We start from the raw sequence: 27,627 nt of genomic DNA, 5'->3' as shown, positions 1-27,627 counted from the left end.
CCCATATACAGTGGTGGAAAGAAAAGCTTCCCCAGTCAGGGAAAGACGGAAATCCACTGCATGTAGCAACATACTGGAGCCCAGACCTCAGCCAAACTCTAATTTAACAAACTACATTATAAATAACGGGCCAATCTCAGATATAGCTGCTCCCCTAACCCTCAGGCTGCCCCAAAGACTCACTGCCGGGCTCCTTCCTCGACCCTGGACAGCGCCGCGCCCTTCGCGACCCCACCCACCCAACCCAGGAGGGATCCCCACAGCCCCAAGCCCACCCCCGGAACACCACCCACCGCGGCCCCGCCCCTCCCGGGCCCCACGTGTCGGGCCCCACCCCGGCGCTGGCTGCCCTTTAAACACCCCCACCCTTACACAGTACCCCCCCCTCCACGGCAGCCGGACGGCAGCCGGAGAGGGACAAAACTGATAGCGTACAGCCAGTTTCCTCCGCGGATCTCGTCTGGGGTTGCCCAGCCCGTGGGGCCCTCCACCCTGGGCCACAGTCCCCTGGCGGCCCCCCGAGCCCGCGGCGGCCGGGCAGAGGAGTGTCGCCGCGGCCCAGCTGCGGGGCGGGGTCGGCGGGAGCGCAGGTCTCCGCCGCCGCCACTGCTGCCTCCGCCTGCCGCTCGGGCCGCCCGCTCGCCAGCCTCTGGGTACGCTGCACGCGGGGGGCAGCCGCGGTGCAGAGGTTCATGCGGCGGCGGCGGCGGCGGCGGCGGCGGCGGCTGCTGCTGCTGCTGCTACCGCGGAGGCAGACAGACCCGGCGCTGCCGCCGCCGCCGCCCTCCCCCGGCTACATGCCGCCGCCGCTGCCGCCTCCTCCTCTCCGGCGAGGGGCGGGGGGCTCCGGCCCTGGGTGGGCACCACTCCTCGCAGTGCAGCTCCCCTCCCTGCCCTCCGCGCTGGCCCTGGAGCCGGCGGGGGCGCCCGCCGCCTCCTAGGAGCGCACGCTCCGCGCGCCCTGCCGCGCCCTGGAGAGAGGGGGCGGGCGTGGGCAGGGGCGGGCGGGCGTCGGGGCAGCGGAGACCCGGCACGGCGGCGAGAGGAGGGGGCTGCCTCGGAGAATGCCCGGCGCCCGGCTCACCGCTCCTAGGCACGGGCTGAGCCGGACCCGGAGCGGGCGGCGCGTCGCCATGCCGGTGTGACGGGCGCCCCCGGCTGCCCGCGCGGTCCCCCGCGCTGCCCCACGCCGCGCCGCGCCGGCGGCGGGCGGCAGGATGGGCTGTATCCAAAGCATTACCTGCAAGGCGCGGATCCGGCGCGAGAACATTGTGGTGTACGATGTGTGCGCCACCATCGACCAGTGCCCCACGCGCATCGAGGAGACCTCGCCCATCGTCCTGCGCTACAAGACCCCCTACTTCAAAGCTTCGGCCCGCGTGGTCATGCCCCCCATCCCCCGCCACGAGACCTGGGTGGTGGGCTGGATCCAGGCGTGCAACCAGATGGAGTTCTTCAACACCTACAGCGACCTGGGCATGTAAGCGACCGGCCGCGCGGAGTCGGAGCGGGGTCCCTGGCCCCGGTCTCTTCTGATCCCGACCCTCCTCCCCAGCTCCTTCTTACTGCTCTCCCCATCCTCTTTCTAAACCTTCCTCCCGCCTCCTCTTCCATCTCCCTCCTCCCTACGCTTTTGTTTCAGTGACAGGGCGGGTGTGTGTAGGGAGGCTCCTCGCGAAGGCATTTTCTCGTGGTTTGCTTCTGACTCCCCATGAGCGCGAGAACGGTGCGATAAGGAGGGTTCGAGAGACGGAGGTGGGGGTGGCTGGCTAGTGCCCTGGGAGTTTCGGGGCGCCGCCTGTGCTTTGTGGGGATTCCTGGGAAGAGTTTGAGGGGGATCTGTAGAGAGGAGTGTAGTGGAGTGCCGGGGGCGCGTGGGCTGTGCCGCGCGTCCTTTGGAGAAACCCGAGCGGGCTTGGAGGAGAAGGTCCCGGGTGTCCCAGCTGGACTTGGTGGTTCTGCCCTTGTTCCCTCGACTGTTGACTTCGAGCCCTTGTCCCCCGGGCCGGGAAGACTGGAGGCATTTGCATCCGGAACCGCAAACCCTGGAGAGCCGCTTTTCTGGCTCGGCTCCCTCTGGACGAGTACTGGGGTTGGTGGGAACTGGAAGGCACCGGGAGCGTCCCGGTGGAGCAGGGCTGATGGCCTTGTGCGAGCAGCCTCTGGCTGGCGTGGTGCGGTGTGTGTCTTATGCTCAAGGAAAGTATGGGTCTCTTGTCGGTCTAAAGTCTTTATTTACTCCAAAACTTTACTGATTGCGACGCTGGAAGTGGTTCCCCAGCGCCCACCGCCGAATTCTGTTGGCGATCTGGGAGCTCTCCAACTTCTTTCAGCAGCGCCGCTCGGTGCGCGCCGGGCTCGGCGGCTGCGGTGGAGACCCGAGATCGCGGCGACTCCTCTGCCGCCAGGGGCCGACAGCCTGCCCCGGAACCGCAGGCTGCTGACAGTCGCGTCCAGGACTTCTTTATTTACTAAATTTGCATGACTCCCTGCCAGCCTCCTTTCAGAAGTAGACTATGGGCAGTTGGCAACTACAATGACTAAAAGATTTGGGGCCTGCGTTCTACCTGCTGTTACAATGTAGGTCTAGAGCACCCTAATTAGCTTGCAGCCTGTAGGGAAACCCTTTTCTAGAAAGGCAGCCTCATTTCATTATTAATCTAAAACTCTAGAGTTCCCAAGGTTCATCTTTTGAATATGGATATAAGGTGGGAGAGTTTCCATTTTAAAAGGTCAAACTATCTCTTTAACAGCAGTTTGGAGGCTTTTTATTGCACTCTGAGAGCATGTAAGTTAACACTAGTCGTAGGTGCTAAAAGGAATTTTGACAGGTCGCTTTGTTTCTCCCCCCTCCCATTCCCACCCCAAAGAGTTTGAACTTTTCTCTTTAACCATAGAAGCTAAATGCTGGAGAAAGTTCCTTCCTAGGGAAGATGTGTGACAGCCCAGTTTCCTCTGTGCCTCTGCACATAGAGTGTTCTTGTCTTTCTGTATGGCAGCTGGATATGAGAAATGGGGGACATACTATTTGGGGTGAATCAGGCCATTTAAAAACAGACACACCCTCAAAAGAATGATCATATCTGAACACATGTGTCTCTTAAAAGATTTTTTTTAAGAAACTTATTATTTCCAGCCAAATCAGAGAAAGCCCCAGACAGGGCAAGAGCACCCTCCCTTTTGTCCTGTTGACCTGGCCCTAGTGGCAGTGTGCAGCCTTGCTGGGGGGCTGTAATTGCAGCCTGGGGCCCCTCTGGAGGAGGCTAGGAGGTACTGAGCCTAAACAGCCTTACTTTTCCCAAGATGGTACAGCCAAGGGTCTCTGTTGCCTCACATCTCTTGTAAATTAGTAAGCGGAAAGCAAATAAATCATTCTTTTCATAAAAGAAAATATATTCTACCTCAGGAGAAGCCGAGGTGAGGTATAAACAGACATGGTAGTTGAACTTCCTTGACTATGAGAGGCTATGCCCTCATGGGAACCTGCTTCAATGGGCATGAGTCGGTGCCCGCCCAGAGGGACACATCTTCCCTGACCCGTCCTTGCTGAATTCTTGCCTTTGGGATTTGGGAAAAAAGTTTTGCCTTTAAACTACCACTTTTCAGTATTTTAAGATTCTTGGTTTTCCTGTTGTTGATGCCAGGGAGCAAAAATAGTCCCCAAGAAATCACAAAGCATATTATTTTAGAAATGGGTCAAGGGTCTACCTGTCTCTTCATGGCTACAATAATTGCTATGTGTCTGAGGCCACTTTGGAGCCCAGATCTGATTGAACCAATTTCCACAAAATGTTTCTGCCCCGAAAACTTCGTCAGTGTAAACTTTTTGATGGAAACTCATATTGCATGAAAGTCATTGAAGTCTATTAGTTATTATGTCCACTTTAGCCAGTACCTTGAGTGGAAAAAACACTGCAGGCTGAATTTTCACCCCTGTGCAATGCTCTTGTTACGTGAAGCATGACACGATGAGAGAGTGTAAGTTAGAAAGCTACCTTTTCAACATTTAAAAGGGACTATGCCAGAGGAAACGCGCAACTTAAAATGCCAAGAAACTTCTATCTGTAGGTTTAAAAGAAAACATGAGCTTTTGTGGTTCAAATTCGCAACATTTCCAAAACAGAGTAGGCTTCTACAGGAGCATTTGAAATAGTTGATGGTCAGGATGGCCGGAGCTTAATTTGAACTTGAACTCAAATGACTTGGAACTTCTTCCAGTGATTATACAGGAAGCAGGCTATGAATGCTTGTGGTACCCACTTATTTCTCATTTGGCCCTGATGAGCCCTGGTCATGCAGCCCTGCTGAGACCACTGCAAGGCTTCATCCTTCAGGGAGAAAGGGCTACTGTATTTTCTCAATCAACCCATCAATAAACAAACATTTACCAAGCGCCTCTGATGTACCAGCGCCAGCAAAGAAAACAAAGGAATAAGCACGCAGCGTCACTGATCCTCAGTGTAGGAGGTAGGGGCACACGCAGAAAAAGCCAATGCTCCCAAACAGTGTAGGAGAAAGGCCAGAGAGAGGGGCAGGGGACCAGGCCGGGTTTTCTAGATGTGTAAGGACTCAAGCTGAATGTGAGAGGTGGATAAGATTCAGTGAGGCAAGGAGGAGGGACTAGTTAGTTCTAAAGGGGAAAAACAAAGGTATGGAAGTAGGGAAATACAAGGTGTCTTAAGGGGGCATGCGTAGGTAGTAATGGAGCTTTCAAGGGGAAGAACAGCGGGAGATGAGGTCGGAAAGGGTCTGCTGGGGAAGGCCTAGGACAATATGATCTGGAAAAGAGAAGGTTCAGGTCAGGTCTTCTTAACCAGAAGAGTATAAGGAGGCCCTTCATACCTTCTCCATGCCTCTTGGGCGTACAAGAGCTTCTCAGTAGAGGCATGAGACCTTTATGATGGAACAGTTTCTTTTTTTAATTTACTTTATTGAAGTATAGTTGATTTACAATGTTGTGTTAATTTCTGCTGTACAGCAAAGTGATTCACTTATACATATGTATGCATTCTTTTTCATATTCTTTCCTATTATGGTTTATCACAGGATATTGAATAGAGTTCCCTGTGCTATACAGTAAGACTTGTTTATCCATTCTATATGTAATACTTTGCATCTGCTAATCTCAGACTCCCAATCCATCCCTCCCCCGCCCCACGATGGAACAGTTTTGCATGCTAGAGTACAATACCCGAGAACAAAGAGTGGGGTTCACGTGCCAAGGATGAAGGTGAAACTCAGGTCAAGGGGAGAGCCGGCAATGGCTGTCTGGAGGCCCTTCCCACTCCCTTTGAGCCCATGTGCGTTGTCTTCTAGAGCCGTAGGGAAGTCTCTGGTCAGCTTAGAGCTGATGGTGTGGGATTTGGAGAACCTTGTCCTGGGTGAAGCTTGAGAAGGTCAGAGCTTACTCCTCTCAGGAGACAGCTCCTGCCTGCGTCTCTACTCCTCCTTCAGAGCCGAGACTGTTGAGGCTTCGACTATACCCACCCACCTCTGTTGACTGTTCAGTTCAATCCAAGCTGGTTTCTATCTGTTCCAGATTTGTTCTTGCTCAGTTCGTCTGGGCTTTTCCATGTTGCCAGATCCAGCAGGCACTTTGAGACCCACCCACCTTTTCATCAATATTCCACATAGTTGACAGCTTCCTGTGTCTTGACTCCTTCCGTTATTTAGCTTTCATGCTGTCTTTCTGGCTGTTCCTCTATCTGATCTCCTAGTACAGTTCATCAGGACATTTCTCCTTCCATACTGGATGGATGGTAATTTCATCTATCCCAATAGCAGCAGATGGTCTCTGTGATACACAGTCACCTGCAGTGTAGGTGTGTGTGCCTACATACAACTCCTGCTTGGCTGTCTGAAAGACATCTTGAACTTAATGTATCCAAACCTGCACTCTTGATCTCTGCTGTAGCTCCCACCCGAAAGCTGCGCCTCCACCATTCTTTCCCATCTTAATAAATAACACCTCCAGTCCCTGGATTGCTCCACTGAAAATCTGAGTGTCACTCTGGATCCTTCCCCAGACATCCAGTCCATCATCAAGTCCTGCTGATCCCATCTCAGGATAGCTCTCATCCAGCCACCACGTCCACCCCTTCCATCTTAGCACATGTCCCCATCACCTATCATTTGCTCCGACGGAGGACTTCTGACCAAACCTGCCACCTCCGTTCTTGCCCTCCCTCTGGTCTATCCCCCATACGATAGCCAGAGTGATACTTTAAAAACATAAATGCTGTCGCTTTCCTGCTTAAACCCTTTAATGACTTTCCATTGCAATCAAGATAAAACTTGAAAGTCTCTTCCCACTCTTTGGATTTCTGTTCTTAAGCCCCATCAGCTGTTTTGCCATTTCTTCAAAGGAACCAGCTCCAGCCCAGTTCAGAACTTTTCCACGTGCTGCTCTCTGTCTGAAGGGCTCTTCTCTCCCACCGTTGTCTAGCAAATGCCTACTCCCCATTCAGGTCTCAAGTGTTACCTGCTCAGAGAGGCAACCCTGAGTTCATGGTTTAAATTAGGGTTCTCCTGTTCTCTTGAGGAATACACTATTCTTTCAGTTGTTACAGTTAGTAAGCAAGTAATTATATGTTTATTTAACATCTGACTTATCTACAAGAATATAAGCCCCATTGAAGCAGGTATTATATCCATTTTATTCTCTGTGAACAGTGCTTGACCCATAGCAGATGTTCCATAAACATTTGATAAAAATAAATAAAGGATCGCTTCTCAGCCTTTTGGCTAAGATCAAGTGTAAAATAAATAAAGGAGCCATTTTTTTGACCTCAAATAGTCTGTGTACTCTTCAACAAATCATGCCTCTGCAGAATTAGCTTTTCATATAAAACCTACGGCAACCCCACAAAGCTGTCCAACTCTTGACATTCCAGCAGTCACTTAGCACATACGGTTTAACTCCTCTGTGCTTCTGTGTCATTTTGACCTGCGTCGTCCCACCAGATCCGCTACTTCTCAGCCCAGGGCTCGTGTCTGTCACTTCTGTCGCCCTGAGGTGTTCTGAACACCACGAGTGAGGTTCAGCAAACACTGAAGCCTCACTGTCACGTCACCTACTACAAACTGGCATTCACTGTCTGCCCAAGGAGATGGGACATAGAAACCTTGTCGTAGCACAGTTCCACCTGCATCATTAACTCGCGGCCTGAACCCCAGGACTCCTGGAGGTGATGGCCCTAGCAATCACTTAAACACCTTGCCTGGTAGGGTCATTGCCCCCAAAGTGAACACCTCCCGCCTTGTTCACGGCCGCATGTGCGGCACGGCTGTGAGTGTGGCTCTCAGCGGTCATAGAGATGCCTCCTTCGGGCATTTTCCTCTTGAGGGCCAGCTCGGCTCATCTGTCCAGGGAGCCTGATGAGTCTCCAGGTGCATTGTCCTACCAGGTCCAATTCGCCTCAGCACAGGGCTCACATCTGTTACTTCCTCTGTCTCCCTGCGGAGACTTGCATCAACACCCATCCCCCATTCCCATTACACCCCCCCCCCCCCAGTCAGGGGCCTCGTGATCTGGAAGTAGCGAGAGCTGCTTCTTATCAGAAACGATGGGGACCCTCAGTCCCAGAGCATCAGATGGGAAAGCAGGATCCAATTCCGTTATTAAAGTACTGAGTGCCCTTGAAGGGGAGGCGGCCTGACCCTTTGCCTCTAATCTTCTCCATCTCCGCAAAAGAGGAGCAGCAGAGGATTAGCTGGTCTTATCAGGAAGCATTAAGCTCTGTGGAAATAAAGCACAACTCTGGAGCCGGAGGGGAGGTGTAGGAGGAACAGGGGAGGAAACACATGATTCAGAAAAGAGAAGGGGAGAAATAAATGGGAGTTAACAACGAGTTGTGGCTTGTGTAGCCTGGGATGCTGAAATACAGCTGCACGGGATGGAGGAAGCAGGGACGGGTGAGCTGGGAGGTGTTGGACTGCAAGATGTCAGTGACCTTCCACATGACAGCAGAGGCGAACGCTGTTTGCGGGGTTAGGTCCGCAGATGCTTCGTGTTCCAGGTTAAAGAAGGCTGGCGATTGCGTAAGGAGATGCAGAATCTGGTGTAAGATGCAAGATCCCGAATATCCCCTTTCCCTCTGATTTGTGTAGCGCTCTGATCTTGTCTGACCCTCCCTATTAATGACCCTGGGAGCTAGAAGCTACTATTACACCTGATGAGGAAACTAAGGCTCACGGGGGGTCAGATGAGAGCATACGTCTAGTAAGTGGCTGAGCTGAATCTTTGTGAGAGTGTGGAGCCAGGAGGGCAAGGGACCAGGTCCATCCACTGCTGAGAAGCTCATTCCCTGGGAGCAGGGGGAGGAGGCCTTCTCAGCTCTCAGGGACCCCAGGCTGGCCAGTCTGGACTGCAGGTTTTAGCCCCACGCTGTCTTCTTCAGAATCTTCCCCGGGGATCACATGTCAGCTCAGATGGACAGCCCTGGACCCCAGCAGACAGTCACCCAGACCACTTAGTTACTGGACTTGTGAGTCTGTTCATCCCTCAAACTCTCCAGACAATTGCTGTTTGGACAGATGATTAGGAAGAAAAAGAGGACCCCTTTCTGGTGGTGGGAAGGACCCCTGGCTCTACCATCAGCTCATGGGACATTCCGTCGGCTCCCAGGAATTCTTATACTATTATTCCTTTTCCAAGGCCCCCTCAGGCCAGTGTGTTAGCTGTGTGGACCCTGCTCCTTCAGTGGCCCTGATACAAGCCGGTTGGAACTGTTCACTGTGCCAGTTGAAGGTATAGCAGCTGGCTCCCCAGCACAGGGATTCGAGTCAGAAAACCTGGGTTCAATTTTCAGCCGTGTGACCTTTGGCAGGTTCCTTAACAATCCAGTGTCTAGTTTGTATGCATGTAAATCGACAATGAAAAGATCTGTCTTGTCTCCTTGGCCCGGGGTCAGGAATCAAGTGAGATGAAAAGTGTGAAAGAGCTCTCCAAACTGTAGTGTATCGTGCACATGTTGCTTTTTTATTATTATAGAGTGTGGCTGTTATTATTACTAGAGGGTGACTCTGGACCAGCCTCAAGGAACAGGGAGGTTGTGGCCCTGGGGCTTCCCCTGGCAGAGAGAAGCATTCACAGTCTGGAGAGGGGTCCCTCATGCATCAGCCACTGCTCTCCCACAGCCCCACTCAGAGCCAGAGGAGAGGAGGGAGACTCGTTTTGTAAACCCTTCAGAGCCAGGGCTGTTTTCCATTCATACTCAGCGGAGGGTGGTAGCTACTACCTCTTGTCCCACCCAGAGGTCGCCCTTCCAGATCTGCCCCGAGCTGTGGGCTCTGAGTAGCATGCAGGACCCTGGCCACTCCCAGTCCCTGGTACACTGCCTGCAACTCAGCCATGTCCACATGGGGACTGCCTGCCCCGCCCCCAGGTCCTCCTGAGGTGTATCAGTCAGGCCGCAGATGAGAAGCCAGGGGCTCGGGGCTGGGGTGATACTAGAGCATGTAAACCATGCTGTCCAGGCTCAGGAAGGTCTGCAGTTTCCAGCCTGGGTGGACGATGAGACCCACACGTGAAATAATTTGTGTCCGAAACGATTTCTAATATATTCTTTCCAATATGTCTTTAGTATATCTTTAACATATACTTCCATGATTTTGTTTCCTTATAAGAAGAAACCATGAAGAAAGAAACCCTTTATAAGGGGACCTCACATAATCCCAAAACAATCATGAAACCTATTTAGGGTAAACATTTTTCCCATTTTAGATAAGCAAGCTGATTAGATAAGTAATGTGCTCAAGGTCACTTGAGGTCACGCGGGCAGGTGCTGGTAGAATCAGGGCTCCCAGCTTCTGCCCTAGTGCCCTCCCGAGCCAAGTGCATGGTCGGCACCAACCCGGGAAAGGAGGCGGGGATGCGAGAGGTCATCCTCAGAGAGTCACGTGCTCAGAGCCATTGAGCACCCCAGGGTCAGTCGGCACATGGGCACTTTGGGGGGGGCATCATTTATGGCCTCTGAAGACAAGAGAAGGTAGATAGAAACATCTACATATGTTCAACAGAAGCAAAGAGAAATTTTCAGGGTGTCTGATTAAGACAAAATAAATAAGGCCATGTGCCACGTGATGGCACCTTGGTGGCTGGCTTCCTCTCTTGAGACCTGACCTTTCCAAGCTGGCGTGTGGGCTGTGTCAGGCCGGGGTGCTCAGAGGCTGTCAGAGGTCTGGCTAATGGGAAGCAATAAATCAGCACCCTCAGTCAGCAAGCTCTGCAGCATCCTGAGGGGGCATGCAGGCCAAGGAGGTCGTGGCTTGAGGGCATGAGTGGTGACAGGGACAGCCTTTGGCAAGCCTGGGAACTGCCAGAAACAGACAAATGAGATGTTCCTTGGCCCTAGGCATGGGCGGGAGGAAGGGTTCAGGAGCTGGTATGTGTAGGGAGGGAGAGGCTTGAAAGGGAACAGGATGTGGCCTTCTCATTCTTCCCCCTCCCAAGAGCCACGAGCTGAGCCTCCATTCCAAACTGGCAGCCTCCATGGCTAAGCCTGGGGAACTCGCTTCGAGATCAGGTTTTAAGCGACTCAAATATTTGAGACTCCGTTTCAAACTTCCATAAATAGACTTCACCTTGTTTAAGGAAGGAGAAGAGATTTGTGCCAAAAAACTAAACCCAGGGCTTCCCTGGTGGCGCAGTGGTTCAGAGTCCGCCTGCCGATGCAGGGGACACGGGTTCGTGCCCCGGTCCGGGAAGATCCCACATGCTGTGGAGCGGCTGGGCCCGTGAGCCATGGCCGCTGAGCCTGCGCGTCCGGAGCCTGTGCTCCGCAATGGGAGAGGCCACAGCAGTGAGAGGCCCGCATACCGCAAAAAAAAAAAAAAAAAAAAAAAAACTAAACCCAAACTCCTGTTGAAGATTTCTTCTTGGCCTTCAGAGCCAGGGAGTCTGTCTTGCTGGTACGTGTGTACACTTTAAGGAGTGGGCAGGTATTTGCTTATTGTCTGTCTCCCCACGAGGCCATGAACAACATACTCAACTTGATGATCAACTTAACGTTGAACACTTATCCAGTGCCAAATGCTTTGTATGCACTGACTAAGAGACAGGTGCCATGCTTTCCCCATATTAGAGATGATGAAACAGGCCCGGAGAGGGTAGGTAACTTGCCCAGCATTACCCAGCTCATAAGTGACAGAGCCAGGATCAGAAACCAGAATTCCAGTGATTCCTTATGATGTTTCACTGCCACATTAAGAACGAATGATTGCACGATAGAGTGAATGAATGAGCAAATGGATGAGCAGGGAGCATTCAGGATATTTCCTGAGTGCTTGCTTTTGTCCTTGCTGTGGGGACCTGGGGAACAAAGGGTTGAAATCACTTTGGAAACAACCAGCCTCCTCACCTCCCAGCTGGTTTGCTCAGCTGGTCAGGGCATGTTAATGAGATCGGGGTCTCGGGGTCAGACCCAGGAGGCCATCCCAGCACCCAGGTCGGCACTCTGCCCTTCCAGCTGCCTTGCACATGACCGCTTCCAGCTCCCAGTCATAGCAGAGTCTAGATTACAGGGCAGAGAAACAGCCGGGAAAATGCCAGTGGTGGGTCAACAGAGTCCTCCTTGACTTGGGGGTGTCAGGGCCCTGTGGGCAATCGTCTGGCCCAGCTGCCCAGTTTACAGATGGGGACACTGAAGCCCAGAGAGGACACTGAACTCCAGCGAGGGAGTGCTGGAACTGGGCCTCAGACCCAGGTCCCTCCGACTTCACAGCCAACGTTCCTCACCACCGGGCCACACCAGGCCTGAGGGGGAGCAGGTTGCTCACTCCGTGGGTCAAGGCTGGGGGCACCCCTGGTCTGTAAAGCAGTCATCAGGGGTCACCACCACCTGTTTTTCCACACACCCTCCGCCCCCCGTTTGCTGAGGGGCCGAGTCTGTGGGCAGAGATGGCCACGGGCCCAAGGGAGGAAGCAACACAGCCCTGGGCCGCACAGAGAGGAACTCAGATGGGCCCAGGGGATGTCTACACAGTTGCCAGGAGCAGAGAAACCAGCCTTTTCCCAGTGTCCATAGGCGGTGATTAGCAAGCCAGAAAACAGAGGGGCTCCCCAGAGACGCCCATCACAGATGGCAGGAAATGGGAGGGCTTGGCAGCCCAGGGGAGGAGGGGTATATGGAAAAATTGGAAACTGAGATTCAGCGTGGATGCCCAACAACCCAGAAACCCTTTTCTCCACCCCTCAACACCACCACCCCCGCCCAGGCCAGGTGCTGATGCCATCCCTGGGCCCCTGGGCCCTGCCCACAGACAGGCAGGATAGCTCCATGGCCCCTGGCAGCTCCAGAAGAAACGGGATCCAAGTGGTATCAGAGATGACAGATTGTGAGGGGGCCAGGGCCCTCCCCTGACAGCAGGGCTCAGCTGGGCGGCCCCTGCGGAGCAGAGCAGATGGGGGAGTCTGAGAGGGAGATCCTAGCAGCCTGGAGACTCTGTTTCTGTTGTGGCTTTTAGTTGGGTTTTCTCCATTTTCTTCCCCCCCTTTTATTTTTTGTGAACTCGATACATTTTAGCACAGGGACATGAGCCAATTGTCCTGTGTCTGCTTACTCTAAAGGAGGTGGGAGGTGGGGAAGGGCAGGAGCCAGCGGGTCGGGACTACAATACAATCTGCTTTGCCCTTGTTGGGATCTGAAGGGGCCGAGTTTGTGCCTCCGAGCAGCCTGTCACCTCTGCCTGTCTGGCTGAACCCAGGATCTTTGCACCACTCCAGACTGCCTTTCACGAGGAAGACTCTGGAAATCCAGTGCGATGTCAGGGGGTCTGCCTTCCCCATACACGGTCCCGTTCCAGCTTTGGCCCTCCCTCTCAAAACTTGCACTTGGGACCTACCCCTGGCCCTCCCTGGAGGACTCCCTGGAGGAGGAGGCACCTTTAGGTCTCCTGGCCTCCTTGGGACTCTCCCCATCGTCGCATCAACCTGGCTTGGCCTTGTCAAGTCCTGTAACTCTCAGGGCTCCCTGTACCTGTCTGATCAGCCCTGCTACCTGATTTTCCAGTATTTGAAGTATATGAAGTCTATTTTTCAGTATATGAAGGCTCTGCCTGCCTTCGTCCCTGTCCACCACTTGTGCTGTCTCTGCGTCCATCTCAGTGTCTCCCTGCTTGCTCTCTGACCCTCTGGTTTCCCTGCTCGGGCCAGGCACTCTTCAAGCTGCTGGGCCTCAGCTGGACGCCTGCCCCCAGGCCCCCTGTCCTCCTGGGTCCTCCCTGTTGGGCTTACCCTCTCCCTCTGAGGGAGGAGACACAAATGCAGAGGGGGCTGCTGCCGGGTGAGCCCATGAGATCCTCTGTCCTCCTTGGACCTTCTGAGACTGCACTGGGCTTCCACTCTCATCTCATGAGTGGGGATGATCTTTATGAGGAAAATTTCTTGTGACTTAAAGGGGCAACTAAACTAAGTTTAGTTAGTTTAGATGGTTCCCCTAAGGTAACCATCTCCAGGCAGGTGGCCAAGCTGAGTGGCCCCAGCTGAGAGGCTTCTGAGACGCAAGGGAGGGTAGGAGCTGGGAATGCCAAATCGGCCCCTCTGTGGTCGAGGCAGGCATCTTCCTGCACTGGCCAGTGCCGGCTCCTCTCAGATGTCTCTGGACAGCTTGTCTTTTCGGGACCTGAATCCCACAGGGAATCCAGACCAGCTGGGTACCGGTGGGGTTGCTTAGTCACTGTTGAAAAGACTTTCAGAGATGGACCTGCTGCATGCTGATACCGAGAGTTGGACCTAGAGAAAGGCTGACGGAAAGGGGTCACGGTGCAGATGTAGTGCTGAGGGCCCGTTTCTCCCTCAGTAACCACCAGGCCTCAGCGCTGAATGGAAGGGGGGAATTTGTCCACATGAGGAAAGGTGCATTTGCCGACATGGGAAAGTTTTCATGGAAACCCTGTCTGTCGACCTTAGGATCTGTGCACCGTTACTTTTTTATGATGTGGCCAATGTCTTTCGCCAAATGGATGAATAGTGGTGTGGGTCCAGCACTGAAGCCGAGACACTCGGGCACCGCCCCCATGGGGGACTGTTTGTGACCACTTAGAGTTTAAGACGGTTTCTTCTCCACTCACATGGGGCCACAGTTTCTGTGGTTTGTATCAGTGTCTTCAGACTCAGGATTGAGGAGTCATAGGCCCGGTACCCCACAATTGGACAAGCAACCACCATTGAGCCCAGAAGAGTAGGGATGCTTCTAGGTCAGAACACAGGCATGTTTAGGTGGTTATTCTAAGAAGGAAATCCCCTACTTGGATGCCGAGAGGGTTTTTTTCCAAGATTTCCCCTCAGCATCTGGTGCTTCCTGGAATGTCTGGGCACCAGGATTGGGATCTAGAATTGCACGCTAGTGTTGATGACTTTCCACAAAAAGGAAAAGCATCTTGGAGTGTTGTCATGCCATTTTGAAAGAACAAAGGCATTGAAAAAGTATTCTCTTAGAAACACCTCTGGTTAAATGGAAGCAGAGTAGCCAGAGAAAAAGAAGTGGGTGGAATGGTCAGGCTGTCTTCCCTGGGACAGGTCAAGGACTAAGTATATATCCAGAGTTCAAGAGTGCAGACCAATTTACAAGGTAACAAGGAACTCGTGAGCTGTTATAACTCAACATGCAATCATTTCCAGTCTCAAGTGTTCATTTTCTTCGGATGCCATCCCCGTTTGTCAGCGGTGTGATATATGCATGACTCAGGACAGAACTGAGATGGGTCTCCCTGGGGGAAATCACTTTCCACGTGAGTTCAAAATCCCCGTTCCGGGTCACTCCATCCAACTTCTGAACATTTCTGATTGGCTTCTATGTATGCTTTAAATGAATGTGTTTTCACTATTTCTTATGTCCGTAAGCTCAAGTTTGTGAGCTGTGTTATACAAGTATTCTATATTCTTGCCAAGTTTTATCTGCTTGATCTATCAATTACTGAGAAAGTCTGTTGAAATGTCTCCCTCTTGCTTGTGGGTTCATGACCCTTCCTGCAGGGCTGTCCACTGTTTCTTTGTACGTTTTGAGGCGGAGCCTGTTTACCTCTTTGGTTTTCAGTTTCCTCTTCATTTCTGAGCCCTGGGGGGTTATTTTGCAAGCTCAACTGTGGATTCAGTAAGAAATTTGTAATGGAGGGTTTTTCAAGATGTTTAGTCTGCCACATTATGATTTGCTTACTAGATCCTTCTGTCCCTCAACCATAGACAAAGCTTTCAGTGGCTACTTTTTCTGGTTTGAATGAATGTCTTTCAAAGCAAGTTGTCTGCCTAGGCAAGGCGCGTTGATAAAAAGAGCTGAGGTTTCTTAGCACTCGGACGCTGGGGATGAGAAGGAGAGCCAAGGCACTGTGGGGATCTTGGGTCCACAGCTAAGGACGAGAGAGTCCGTCAGACCCCACCCCCGCCGGGCACTGGGCACGGCTGACGGGCGCAAACTGCTCTCTCCGCGGACCCAGTGTCTCTGCGGTGTGGTAAGCGACTGCTGAATGACTACTGCATTTGCCACCCATCTGTACACACTTCAGGGCCCTGAGTTGGCCTTGACAAGCTAGAACGTTCTGCTGGAAAAGAAGCTGCTTTCCTGAAGAGCCTCAGGACCCCGCTCGAGCACAGCCAGCCTCAGTGTCTCTCTGCAGCATCAGAGGCTCGAGCTGGCTCCAGGATTTCACGCTCTTCCTCCTTGGGCCTTACCCCCGGGGCTCATTTTGCACTGGCACTTGGCTCCTAGCAGTTCGTGAGCTTGTTTTGCCTCCTTCTCTTCCAGATGGCTCTGAGAAGGACCAACGGGAGGCGGGAGGGTGGGAGGGAGGCGGGGTGTGCCTTCCAATAGCTGTCTGCTCTTCGGAAGGCATACCCGGGGACCCCTGAGAAGGCGCACATGCCTGACATGGCCCTGGCACTCAGCAGGCTGATTCTCTCCGGAGGTGGGGGGATTCCCTGCATGGAGCTATTCCGGGCTGTGGAGATCTCAAGGTGGCTGGGACCACGTAAAGCTAGACTCCGATGACCAAAGACTAGGCTAACACTTCAGCATTTACAAAAGTGCTTTCGTGTATGTTGCTTCTGTTGAACTTCATGCTCACTCTTAGAGATGATATTATTGTCCACGTAACAAGGGGAAAAACCAAGGCTCCATAAGCTTAAGCGATTTGCCAGGTTAAGTGAGGAAGTGGCCACACTTGCCATCTGATTCCAAATTGATTGCTTCCTTTAGGTAGCTGATGCTGGAAAAAGAAAAAGCGATAGAACTTTGGAAGCTGAAAAGATGTTGGAATTCCCGGGTCTGACTCCTTTTTTTTTTTTACAGGTTTAAAAAAAAAAAAAAAAACAAAACAGATGTTAAAAGAGGTAAAAGGAATTGTCCAAGGTCATACAAAGAGTTAAGTGTCAGACCAGTTGAGATCCTCGAAGGATTGCGTTTATTTTAAAATTTTGTCTGTGTTTTTGATAGCAATTCAATTCAGTGAATTGAGTTTTTTAAATGAAATCTTGTCATTTCTCTGGGAAACACACTCCAAAATGGAACAACAGTCTACAGGAATGGCCTAGCCTAACAGGCAACTGTATTGGGAAGAAAGGGTCTGAACCACGATTGTCACCTGGGCCTCCTGACTCCAAGTGGTAGAATGAATTGTCTCGTCCCTCATGTCCATTTAGTACCCATTCAGAAATCTGAGCTGTGTCTTACCCACTTGACTGTCAGGGTAAGTCCTTTCCTAACCCAGATATCCATCATTGTTTCATCACCTAATAGGGACAAGACAAACATGAGATGCTACGTGTTTTACACAAATTATACCTCATTTAAAGTTCATTTAAATTCATCTTATCTCTATTTCACTCATAAAGAAACTGAGGCTTTTGAAAGATGGTGTAACAGTGCTAGAACCAGAATTTAACACCAGGTTCAAAGGACTCCAAATCTATGCCCTGACCACCATTATTAGTATATTATTGCTTCACCTAAAAGAGAAAAGTTAACTTCATATTCCAGGCAGGGCTTGAGAATGCTGGGAACAGCAAATAATTTGAACATCTGATAACAAAACTATTGCAAGCACTCTTACCAAACTGCACGCATATGAAAGGTATTTCAGGATTTATCTGTAAGCCAAAAAGACCACTGTTGAAAGAATAGTATCAAAGGTTTGAATTCTTTGTGTTACCAGCTCTCTAGACCCCTCACATCTTACCTTGTATTCATCTGGAGCTTCTACGTGGGTGGACCACAGAGTTAGAGAATCATTGTTATAGTTGGTGTTGTTAAAGATGAAGCGTTAGATTAATAGGAAGAGTGTGCCACAGTGGAGAAGGGCATGGCTTTCAGAGCCACTGGTCACTGAAAATCGCCCTTCATTCCTCTTTGACTGAAGGCAATGTAGTGTTAAAAAGCATGGACCTTGGGCTTCCCTGGTGGCGCAGTGGTTGAGAGTCCGCCTGCCGATGCAGGGGACGTGGGTTCGTGTCCCGGTCCGGGAGGATCCCATGTGCCACGGAGCAGCTGGGCCCGTGAGCCATGGCCGCTGAGCCTGCGCATCTGGAGCCTGTGCTCCGCAACGGGAGAGGCCACAACAGTGAGAAGCCCGCGTACCGCAAAAAAAAAAAAAAAAAAAAAAGCATGGACCTTGCAGTCTCTGCACATAGGTTCAAATCCTGTCTCCACCACTTACTTACCGTGTAACTTCAGGTAGCTTAACCTCTCTGTGCCTCTGCTTCCCCATTCATAAAAGGAGGTAATAATAGTTCCTACATCATAAAGTTGTTAGGAAGATGAAATGAGTTTATAAAGTGCTTAGTTATAGCACCTGAGGCATTGCAGGCACTATGTTTTTGTTACATTTTTTTTTTAATGGGTGAACAAATAACTAGATGGACAAAAATTTACTGACTACCTGGTATGTGCCAGGAACTGTGCTGGGAAGTGTTTCATAGTGGGAAGAAAACCTGCTGTGGTTGTGTAAAAGCCCTTTATCCAGCTGGATCAGACAGCTGGTGTTTTGAGCACCTTGGTACTTGGCATTGCACTGGGTCCAGCATAAGCTTCGTGGTCAGGGAGCTCACCCAGAGAAGGGAGAAGCCTATAGATGCGTAAAGACCAGTTGACAACCGCCATTAAGTTGCCTTTTCATCCAGCCTTCTCCGGGCAGAATTGTGCCAGTTCCCTAAAGCATCCTTATTGGGTCTAACTTGCTCATCCCTGGACTCTGTTCTCAGATAAGATCTGGCCTGAGCGGGCAGCAGCCACGAGCGGACTTCCCCAGGCCTCCGGCTCACTGATTCCCATCTGAGTGTTATTTTGCCAGCATTGTACCTGCTTCTTGTCTCTGGAACCACAGCGTTCCAGTAAGAGACGCCAGCTGTTACCTTCAGCAACCCCTAGGACTTTGCTGGCTGTCCTCACCTCACACACAGCCTTCCCCGTGTCCATTGCTGGCTTGCGAAGCTGCACTTGCTTCTTTCCTGACCACCTCTCTGCTTATCTCCCCCTAGATGTGATCTCGCTAAAACCCCAGGCAGGTGAGAGCCAGACTCAGAGCTCAAAGCCCTGGAATAAAGTTATGAGCTCAGAATTTCTAGGAATGCTGATGGCTTTGTGTGTGTGCTTGGTGGCAGGGGATGAAACCTGCAAAGAGGAACCGTAGGTCATTATCACAAAGTCGTAAACCGAGCCTGAGCACTGAATACTGGGGAAGGCTAAGGAGCTAATGCTTCTAGAAAAGGAAGCCCAGGAAAATTCCAGGCCCCACGAGCCGAAATGAAATGAACACCAATGCTCAGGAGGCTCTTTGCCTCTGCTGAGAGGTTGACGGAGATGTCCCCCGAGACTCGCTCCCCGCCGTTTGTCCACTTTGCCATCCTATTGGCCTTATGGCTTCTGAACGTGAGTGCCAGCTTAATGTGCCACCCCTGACCCAGTAATCAATAAGGTTAATTCAGAGGTCGAAAAAGTGACTCAGACAGGATCCTCATAAAACCCAATGCTTTGTGGTCCCAGATGCCATAAAACCCTGAATGAAGAAGGTGGAAATTGGCCCTTGAGGTCAAAAGCCTTGTCAACAAAACGGCAGTGGCAGTAACTCTGAGACATTAGTCCATTGAACTGAAGGCCTAAAGCACTCCCCTGAATTGTCCTCAGGGAAGATTCTGGCCCTTCCAAGCCATGTCACTAATAACCATCCTTCATTTTGGTAATAAAAGCTTACAGAGTGTTTTGGCTCATAACATTTGTTTCGCTTCTCAGAGTAACTATGAGACTAAAGGTAGAGAAGGTATCATTTCTCTTGCAAATGAAGAAACAAAGACTCAGAAGTGGTATGAGTTGTCCAAGGCCAGAAAGGTGCAGACATAGGCTAACAGAGTGTCTTCTGACTCATTACGCACTGTTTGTCCACTTCACCATCCCACTGGCCGCCTGGGTCCTGAATTTGGGCATCAGCTTAATGTGTAGCCAACCAGGAAAAAGAGTCAATCCCCATTCATTTGGAAAACTTGCATAGATGGGCCCCATCGGGTGCCACAAATGTGTCAGACTTGAGCTTGTCTTCGATCATATACAGACCCAAGACTGGACGTTCTGCTGACTTTTGCTAAGATAATGCTTTGTGGCCTCTCTTAAACTCATGAAGCAGCTGGAAGGGAATTGGGGGAAACATCTGACTCTTCCTTAACACAGCGCAGAGCAGGTGAACGTCCTGTACCATGCAGGCCCTTCCACACACCCCCTTTGCCTACTGAGAAGCCCTCTTTTCCTTTGAAAGCCCAGGCAAAGCGCTGATGCCAAGCTGGCATCTGGTACCAACCTGCAGGACGCCCTGGAAGGCAGGATGCCAGATATGTTCTGGAATGATTTTTTTTTGCCATTCAGACAGGTTGGGCAGGTGGAAAATCATCCAGAATGTAAAATCTTGCCTCAGTTCCATGTCCAGGAGGCACCTCTGACTTGGAGAGACGAACATGGTAGAAACAACCTTGATGGAAGAGATGAGAGTCTGAGGCAGGGATGGTGATGACTGCAGTCCTTGGCATCCTGGGGATGTCAGACAAGGGTTCGGCTTTTTTTGTCCCAGGGCCATTGGGGGGACACATCCTTCACTTTGACTAGAATGGACTCAACATAACCTGAGGGCATCCTCCCACCTGTCTTCTCTGGCAAAGTTTGAGATCCAAGGAACTGGGGGCTGATGTGTACCTTTCAAATGATAGTCAAGCCTAGCAGGTGTTGAGTCCCCCTAACACCCACCCCATCTCTGGCTCTTTCAAAGAAACCCCAAACTTCTTCCTAGGCTGGGGATTGGAAGAGGGAGTTGCTTTTTTTATGGAAAGATGAATGAATTCCTAGGGGAGCCTCTGGGTGAGGTACCATTGTGGAGAACAGAGAGAGTGTCTCCCTGGAAGGTCCCTCCTTCCCCTGTGGGCTCTATACCTTTGATGTGATTTTTCCCCTTTGCAGCAGCAGATTTTGCCCTGAGCAGAGTTAGTTTACACCTTGTTGCTGAAGGAAATAGCTGAGGTTTGAGAAATAAACAGCCACCCACTCCCTGTCTGTCAAGAGCCAGTACAGCATAAGATGAATGGGAGACCTCTCTCTGCTACCGTCTCCGCCCGCCCCGTTACTCTGTGCGTCTTCCCACCCCATCATGAGGACAGCCAGCCTCCCTCCCTGTCCCTGCCTCCCACCTTTCAGAACTGAGCTAATCCTTCAGGAAATATTTAATGTTCATATGCCTCCCTTGCATAGAAGCACTTTAAGGGTTCCTGTGATCCTGGATTTAAATCTGTCTCTTTCATTTCCTACAAATTTATTGCCATCTGTTGATTTCATTCCTGTGACACCCACATCAAGATCATTCATAAGGAGGATGAGACCCATTCCTAGATCCCCTCTTACACACAGCTCTTTCTTCCCATCCAAATGCCGGAGCATGCGTGGATCTGTGAAAACATATTCTCTCTCCCTCTCTCTCTCTCTCTCTCTCTCTCGCTCACACACACACACACACACACACACACACACACACACACATGCATTTGACAGACTGCAGACTGTCAGGCAATTTTACATTTTGGTATTTATTTCCTGAATACTTAACAGTAGAGACCTGCCAATCCCTTTATTCCTTGGGAACCCTGATTACTGGACCCACTGATTCAGATTCAGGATTTCACTGGTGACTTTTGTCAGCTGTTTTGGCTGCCTTATCGTTACTTACTCCTTGATAAAATCTCCTTTTTTATTTTCATCAAAGGTATGTTAGTAGGTCGTGTCTTATCTGTCCTCCAGGCCCTGTAGACATCTGTTCTTTCCCCATCCCTCCACCACCCCGCACCCCTATGAGGTTTGTAGGATGCGGGTAAGGACTAAATGAGATGATCCATGCCAGCTGTTTAGCATGGGGCCTGGTTAAGGGCTCCATACATATTATTACTGTTGGTGTTTTGGTATCTGCCAGTCTTGTTGTTTAACATGACTTACTGAACTCATCTTTCTTGGATCTGTCTGCCCTCTTCTCTCCATCCCCACTCCTTTAGTGCAAGCCTCAGCTTCTCACCTGCCTTAATGCCATGGCCTCCTTACTGGCCTTCCTGCCTCCCATCTCCACACTCTTCCCCTCTACCAGCCATCCTCTGCATCACGGTCAGAGCGAGAACCTCAGACTATCAATCTGATCAGGTCACCCCCTCCTACTTAAAAGTCTCCTGGGGCTTCCCTGGTGGTGCAGTGGTTGAGAGTCCGCCTGCCGATGCAGGGGACACGGGTTCGTGCCCCAGTCCGGGAAGATCCCACATGCTGTGGAGCGGCTGGGCCCGTGAGCCATGGCCGCTGAGCCTGCGCGTCCGGAGCCTGTGCTCCACAATGGGAGAGGCCACAAGAGTGAGAGGCCCGCGTACCGCAAAAAAAAAAAAAAAAAGAGTCTCCTACGGTTCCCCATGCCCTTTGAAATAAAATTCAAACTCCTTAGCAAGTTACGCTAAACCTTCCCTGCTTAGGGGACCAGAGGCATCTCTTATCCATCTCATCTGCCTGTTCCTCCTTGGTCCCTCAGCCAGAGCCACACCAAATTACATGCAGTTCCCAGCCAGGATGTATCTCCTCAGAGAGCCTTCCCTGGCATCCTCCCCCAGCCTGGATTCGGTGTCCCTCCCTTCCACTGCCCCAGCCTCTTCCATGTGTGAATAGCTAGCACTTATGTGTTCCCAGATATTTCATATCTCTTAACACATTTAATCCTCATAACAACCCTATGAACTAGGCACTGTTATTATGGCCACTAACCGATGAGGAAATTCTGACATAAAGAAATTAAATGATTTGTCTAAGATCTCACAGCACTTTTGAGCTGGGCTTTGAACCCAAATGATCTTGGCTCCAGACTCTACACCGTAACCACTGGGCTCTTTGGCCTCTGGTGCTGTTGGCCAAACCATGCCCTCATGGACTGAGCTCCTTGACCTGAGAAACCCTGTGCTATGCATGTTTGATCCTGGAGCCTGTCTCCCTGCCTCACTCAGGGTGTAAGCACAATTCCTTTTAAGGTAACCCTTCCGTCAATCCATTGTTCTAGGCCTGTGAGACTCAGTAGATTTAAGATTAACCTACTTTATGCAACTGGTTGCCCATACCTCATTCCATAGAAAAAGGCCTAGAATGCCTTCATGTGTTAGAACTCTGGGGTCAGAGACTTAGAAGACAAGGCTGCACCCTTGGGGAACTTATAATTTGGTTGAAATAAACAAGATTATACACAAACCTAAAGGAATGATAATGATGCTTCAAATCTCAAACAAAACCAGTTTCTTTGTCTTATGGTCAGTCCTCATATAAAAATAGTCTCCCACTTGTCCCAGCCAGACCCCAGTCCCCTTGAAGAGAGGGCCAATGTACTGTAGCTCAGTACCCGGTACTCGGCAAGTGCCTCTCCATGGACTTAAGGCTTCTTCTGCTGCCCCGTGTCCTAGCTTCAGTTATGCAGTCTTCCCAGGCCTGGGTGAGGTCACACAAAAGACCCAGACATCTGGGAAATTCCAGTTTGGAAGTGGGTTTCTGGGGACATAGTCCCAAGCCGAAATAGACCCAAGTTGTTCAGGACTCTAGAGCCTCATTTCAGTGCAGTCTGACCCCTCCACCCACTACCAATTATTTTCCATTGCACAGCACCCCCTAGTGACCTACCTGGGTATAGACCTCCACAAGGCAGCAGTCCCCTTCCAGGCAGACATGCCCCAGGACAGAGCAGGCCTGTCCACCACTGTGCCAATCCCCTGCTCACAGGAGAACTGTGCTCAGAGAACAGAAATCCAGGACCTCTCGAAGTTGGCACATCTTGCCAGGAGTGCAGGGTGTACCACATTTTTGTGGAACCAGATCAGCACCTGTCAGCCTGCCCCCTCCCCTTCTCCAGCCCGTCCAGCCCGGAGCAGTCCTCCCCAACAGAGCGGGGGGCACTTGCAGTCTGTCCCTGGCTTGTACGGCTTTGCGTGCATCAGTGTGGGTGCAAAAGACAATGCATGCTGTCATGGACTGCCCCTAGAAGCAGCTAGGAAAACCAGAGGTTTTCCACTCATCTGTAGGTTACCCTTTACCAGGCCCCACACGGATATGCACCTCCCATCACCTCCTCGTAGGAACACGCTTTCCTATTCTATAAAATGGGGAGAAATATGCCTTCCTTGGAGTGTTTGTGAAGATCCTACATCTATTTATTTAACAAACTTTTTAAGTACCTGTAGGGGCCCAGCTTCCAGCACATAGTAGACACTCAATTGAAATAGTTTTAAGAAACTCTGTCTTAGACAAAGTGGTTTCAAAGCTACATGGAAAATGCACAGGTAGCAGTATTCCAGCTCCTTTCCTTCAGCTGTTTGATGCTGTTAGGATATGCAGGGAAATGGGGTGTCTTGCTCAATAACTGGAGTAAAACTCACGGGGATTTCCATGTCCCCAAACCTCTGCTTGTGATGGGGCACTTGCCCTATCAACCATTTGTCTGACTGTGATGTAATTGTATGTTGACTTATCTCTCTGTTGCACTAGAGACCACGAGGGCAGAGACTCTCTGTGCACCTTATATGTCATTGGCCCAGTGGGCATATCATATGTATCTGTTGGACCACGGTGGGTGAGCCTTTTATGAGTATTCTGCCTGCTCACTGGCCCAGCCTTCAATGTCAAGGGAGCATTGCTAACTCGTGAAGATTTCCGCTTTGTACACACGTAATGCCCCTCTAATTTAGCTGCTTTCACTTACAGAGGTAGCCTGGGCTTTAGTGTCCGAATGCCAGATTGCAGCCACAGCTCTGCTGTGGGTTAGCCATGAACTTTGAGCGAGTCAAGTTGCCTGGTATCTCTAAGCCATCGTCTCTTCATCTGGAAAGTGGAGGCATTAATAATGATACCTGCCTCCCAGGGCTGTTTTGAGAGCGAATAGGATGATGGGAAACCATTTTGTAAACCTCAGGACGCTTCCCCTCCCTCTCCATGCTGCAGACCAGTGGTCAGGACTGATAACAAATCTTGCCAAAAAAAAAAAGTCTTCTCTGTTGTGTTTTATCATAAAGTGTTTTCTTAGAAACCTCAGCTGTTTCCTGACAATCGGCAACTTCGCCCACTGTTTGCAATAAGGGAAACTGAGGCACACCCTATGATTTATTCAGCATCAGCATTCCTAGCAAAGGACAGAGACCTTCTGCAGGTCAGTTTCCTCATCCCACCCTGGAGCAGAGATGATGGCGCCTCTCTCCCTCCTCTGGTCAGATTTATTAGTTGTCCTATCATTTTCTGAAGGCCCAAAGCTCTGTATTGCTGCTGTCTGGCTTCCCAGATTTATAGTCACAGTCTCTAGGCGCTAACAATGTCTGGAGTCTAATTTGCATATTTACTTTCACTGTCCAATCCAAATCCTCCCAGGCGGCAGTCCAGCTGGGGCCAGTTCTCTCATCTGATTGTGGTCTCTGCTCTTTCCCAGCACGTCAGCCTTCTCTCTCCAGGACAGGGGCAACTCTTAGGAAGTCTCATGTTGGCAGTGGATTGTGCAGTGGATGAAAGAATGAACGTGGGATCTGCCCATTTGAAGGTTTGGTGGGGACGGGGATGTGATGGGTAGGTAGCAATTCTGCTCCTGGAATATCCTAGTCGCTACTAGAAAGGTTATTTTCTAGCTAAGAAGAGGCTGGCTCTGCTGTAGGGTGTCAGACACGCGTGTGCTCTACACCTCTCTTTCCTGCTCTTTTTTTTTTTTTTTTTTTTTGCGGTACGCAGGCCTCTCCCGTTGCGGAGCACAGGCTCCGGATGCGCAGGCTCAGTGGCCATGGCTCACGGGCCCAGCCGCCCCGCTGCATGTGGGATCTTCCCGGACCGGGGCACGAACCCGTGTCCCCTGCATCGGCAGGCGGACTCTCAACCACTGCGCCACCAGGGAAGCCCCTTTCCTGCTCATTTAAAGCAGTCCTCCAAAAAGGTTTGGAGAAATCTGCCTCCACCATGCCCCACATCCTGCATGGCCTTCATCACATCCTGCCTTCGAGGGGGCCCTGGCAGTGGTGGCAGGGAGGCTGCCGCCCTGCTCTGCATCATGGAAGAGTCCAGCCTCTTAACCTTCATCTCCAAAGTAGGACAGCCCAACTTGGAGCTGCATGAGAAAGCAGCAGGGCTGTTTAACTCTCTGGCTGAAAGAACATACTGTGCTATTTCTGGGGCAACAGAAGCCTGGCTGATGGTGTCCACAGGAAGAGTAGCCCAGGGGATTTGCTAGTCTGGTTAAGACAAGCCCTACAGCCCCCTCTGCCAGCTGCTCGTCTTATACGTATCGGGGTTCAATCTGAAACCAGTGGCAAACCCAGACCAGGCACGTGTTGGTGGTGCTTGTTGGTGCTCAAATGCTACCTCCTCCTCCAGGAAGCCTTCCCCATCTCCCTGACAATGACTTAGGGGCTCCTCCCTCTCTGTTCCCTGTCAACTCTGCCCCTCTATCACTGTGGCCATCTTGTTTGTTTGCTCGGGTTTCTCCACTAGACTGTAAGTGTCAAGTGTGTAGAAACTTATTTTTCCCAACTTTGTAGCCTCAAAGCCCAGCACAGTTCATAGCACACACTGACCTGTCAGCAGTGCTTGTTCAATGAATAAAAAGTCTGATTGCATAGAGAGCCATAGTGGTTGGTTTCTTTTTGGAGACGCCTGTCTTTGCTACTCACAGGAGTAGCATCGAAAAGATGGGAAATACATTGGTGTGGGATTGTTTTTACCTACAGAGTTTCTGCATCGTGGAGCTTATCTCAGCTGTTTCTGATGTTGGCCTACCCGCTACTGAATAAAGCTCTGAGCCCAGGCCTCTCCATCTAACATAGCCACTGTACCTTTATGGGCTTCCAAATTCTTGTCTGTGAAATGAGAACAGGGACTAGCTAGGAAAATTTTCAGGTGTGCCCCCTTGCTGTTTTGTGATTCTGGAGCCCTTCAGAGAACACCCCAAGATGGCAAAAGGTCTGGATAGTCTTCATATAATGTTCAAGGGACTGTCAGTACTTAGGGAGGGAGGAAGGAGACTCGGGGACATGCCAGCTGTCTTGAATCTTGAGGTGCTATCGTATAGAAGATGAAGAGGAACAGACTCTCAAAAGGCCCCAAGGGCTAGATAGAAGACCAATTATTAATTTGTTCAATGAATATTTATTGAGCACCTGCCATTTGCAAGCACTATTCTAGGTAATAGGGACACAGGAATGAACAAAACAGACAAAAATCCTCACCCTCATGGAGTTTACTTTCTAGTGAGCAGACACAATCCAAAAATAAATGTATTGGGTCAGAGCTTCTTGGACTTCCAAAGTGGACTGCCTGGGGGCTAATGTTTCAGGGATACTTTTATAAATGAGTCACAGGGGACTCATTTATCCATAGTTATGGAGCTAGAACTAAGTATTGGGACCAGGATAGTATGACATAGTGAAAAAGTACTGGACTAGTAGTCAAGAGTCCTGACTTCAAATTTCATCCCTGCTACTGTCCAGCTGCGTGACTTCAGATATGTTAATTTTAATACTTAGAATTTGTTTCCAGTGGCTGGTTAGACTAGACCTTGTTAGTTCCTTTTAGCTCTGCAATCTTATGAATCTGAGGCTGGTTAAGATGAGTGATCTCTCTGTATTCTAACGCCTCTAGGCTTAATCATGGTCTCCACTCTATGGCAACTCTCATTCTAACAGAGACAAGGTAGATGCAGTGGCTGTTGTTATGAAAGGTACCAAAACCCAGTACTTCACAAATGTGCATGGCGAGGGGTGGTTGCCTTTTCCTGAGATCGCTGTGATACTGAGGCTGAAGAAGGAGGACCTCAGAGGATAGGCAACCTGGTTGAAGGACCAATGAGAGTGAGTCAGGAGGAAGGGGAGGAGGAGATAACAAAGCAGGGAAGGTGGAGATGGAGCCTTTGATGAGGAGAGAGCAGAAGTAGGAGACAGAGGAAACCCCTCAGTGCAAGACCCAGGAATCCCAGCCTCACTCCCATGTACACCATACTGCTGAGTAGCTGGGAGGCTACCTGCAGTATCCCAGGTTCCAATCACACAGCTCATGTTCATTGACTAGGCCTGGGACACGTACTCTGGAGAGCAGGCTAGAAGGGATGAGTGGAATATAAGAGGATGGAGCTTCCACC

General features: G+C 50.8%; 1 protein-coding gene across 1 annotated transcript in view; it reads left to right on the top strand.

Moving 5' to 3' along the window:
• Positions 1–426: 426 nt before the first annotated feature.
• The window catches only part of FAM78B (family with sequence similarity 78 member B), a 94,590-nt gene continuing 67,389 nt past the window's right edge, over positions 427–27,627 (top strand). The window contains exon 1 of the mRNA XM_032621117.1: positions 427–1,480. Within this exon, the coding sequence (XP_032477008.1) occupies positions 1,218–1,480 (263 nt within the window). The 5' untranslated portion in view covers positions 427–1,217. The remainder of the gene's footprint in view (positions 1,481–27,627) is intronic.

This window comes from Phocoena sinus, chromosome 1 (genome assembly GCF_008692025.1).
Source record: "Phocoena sinus isolate mPhoSin1 chromosome 1, mPhoSin1.pri, whole genome shotgun sequence".
Lineage (NCBI taxonomy): Eukaryota > Metazoa > Chordata > Mammalia > Artiodactyla > Phocoenidae > Phocoena > Phocoena sinus.
The sequence above is the reverse complement of the archived record's forward strand: the minus strand, read 5'-3'. Positions and strand labels throughout refer to the sequence as shown.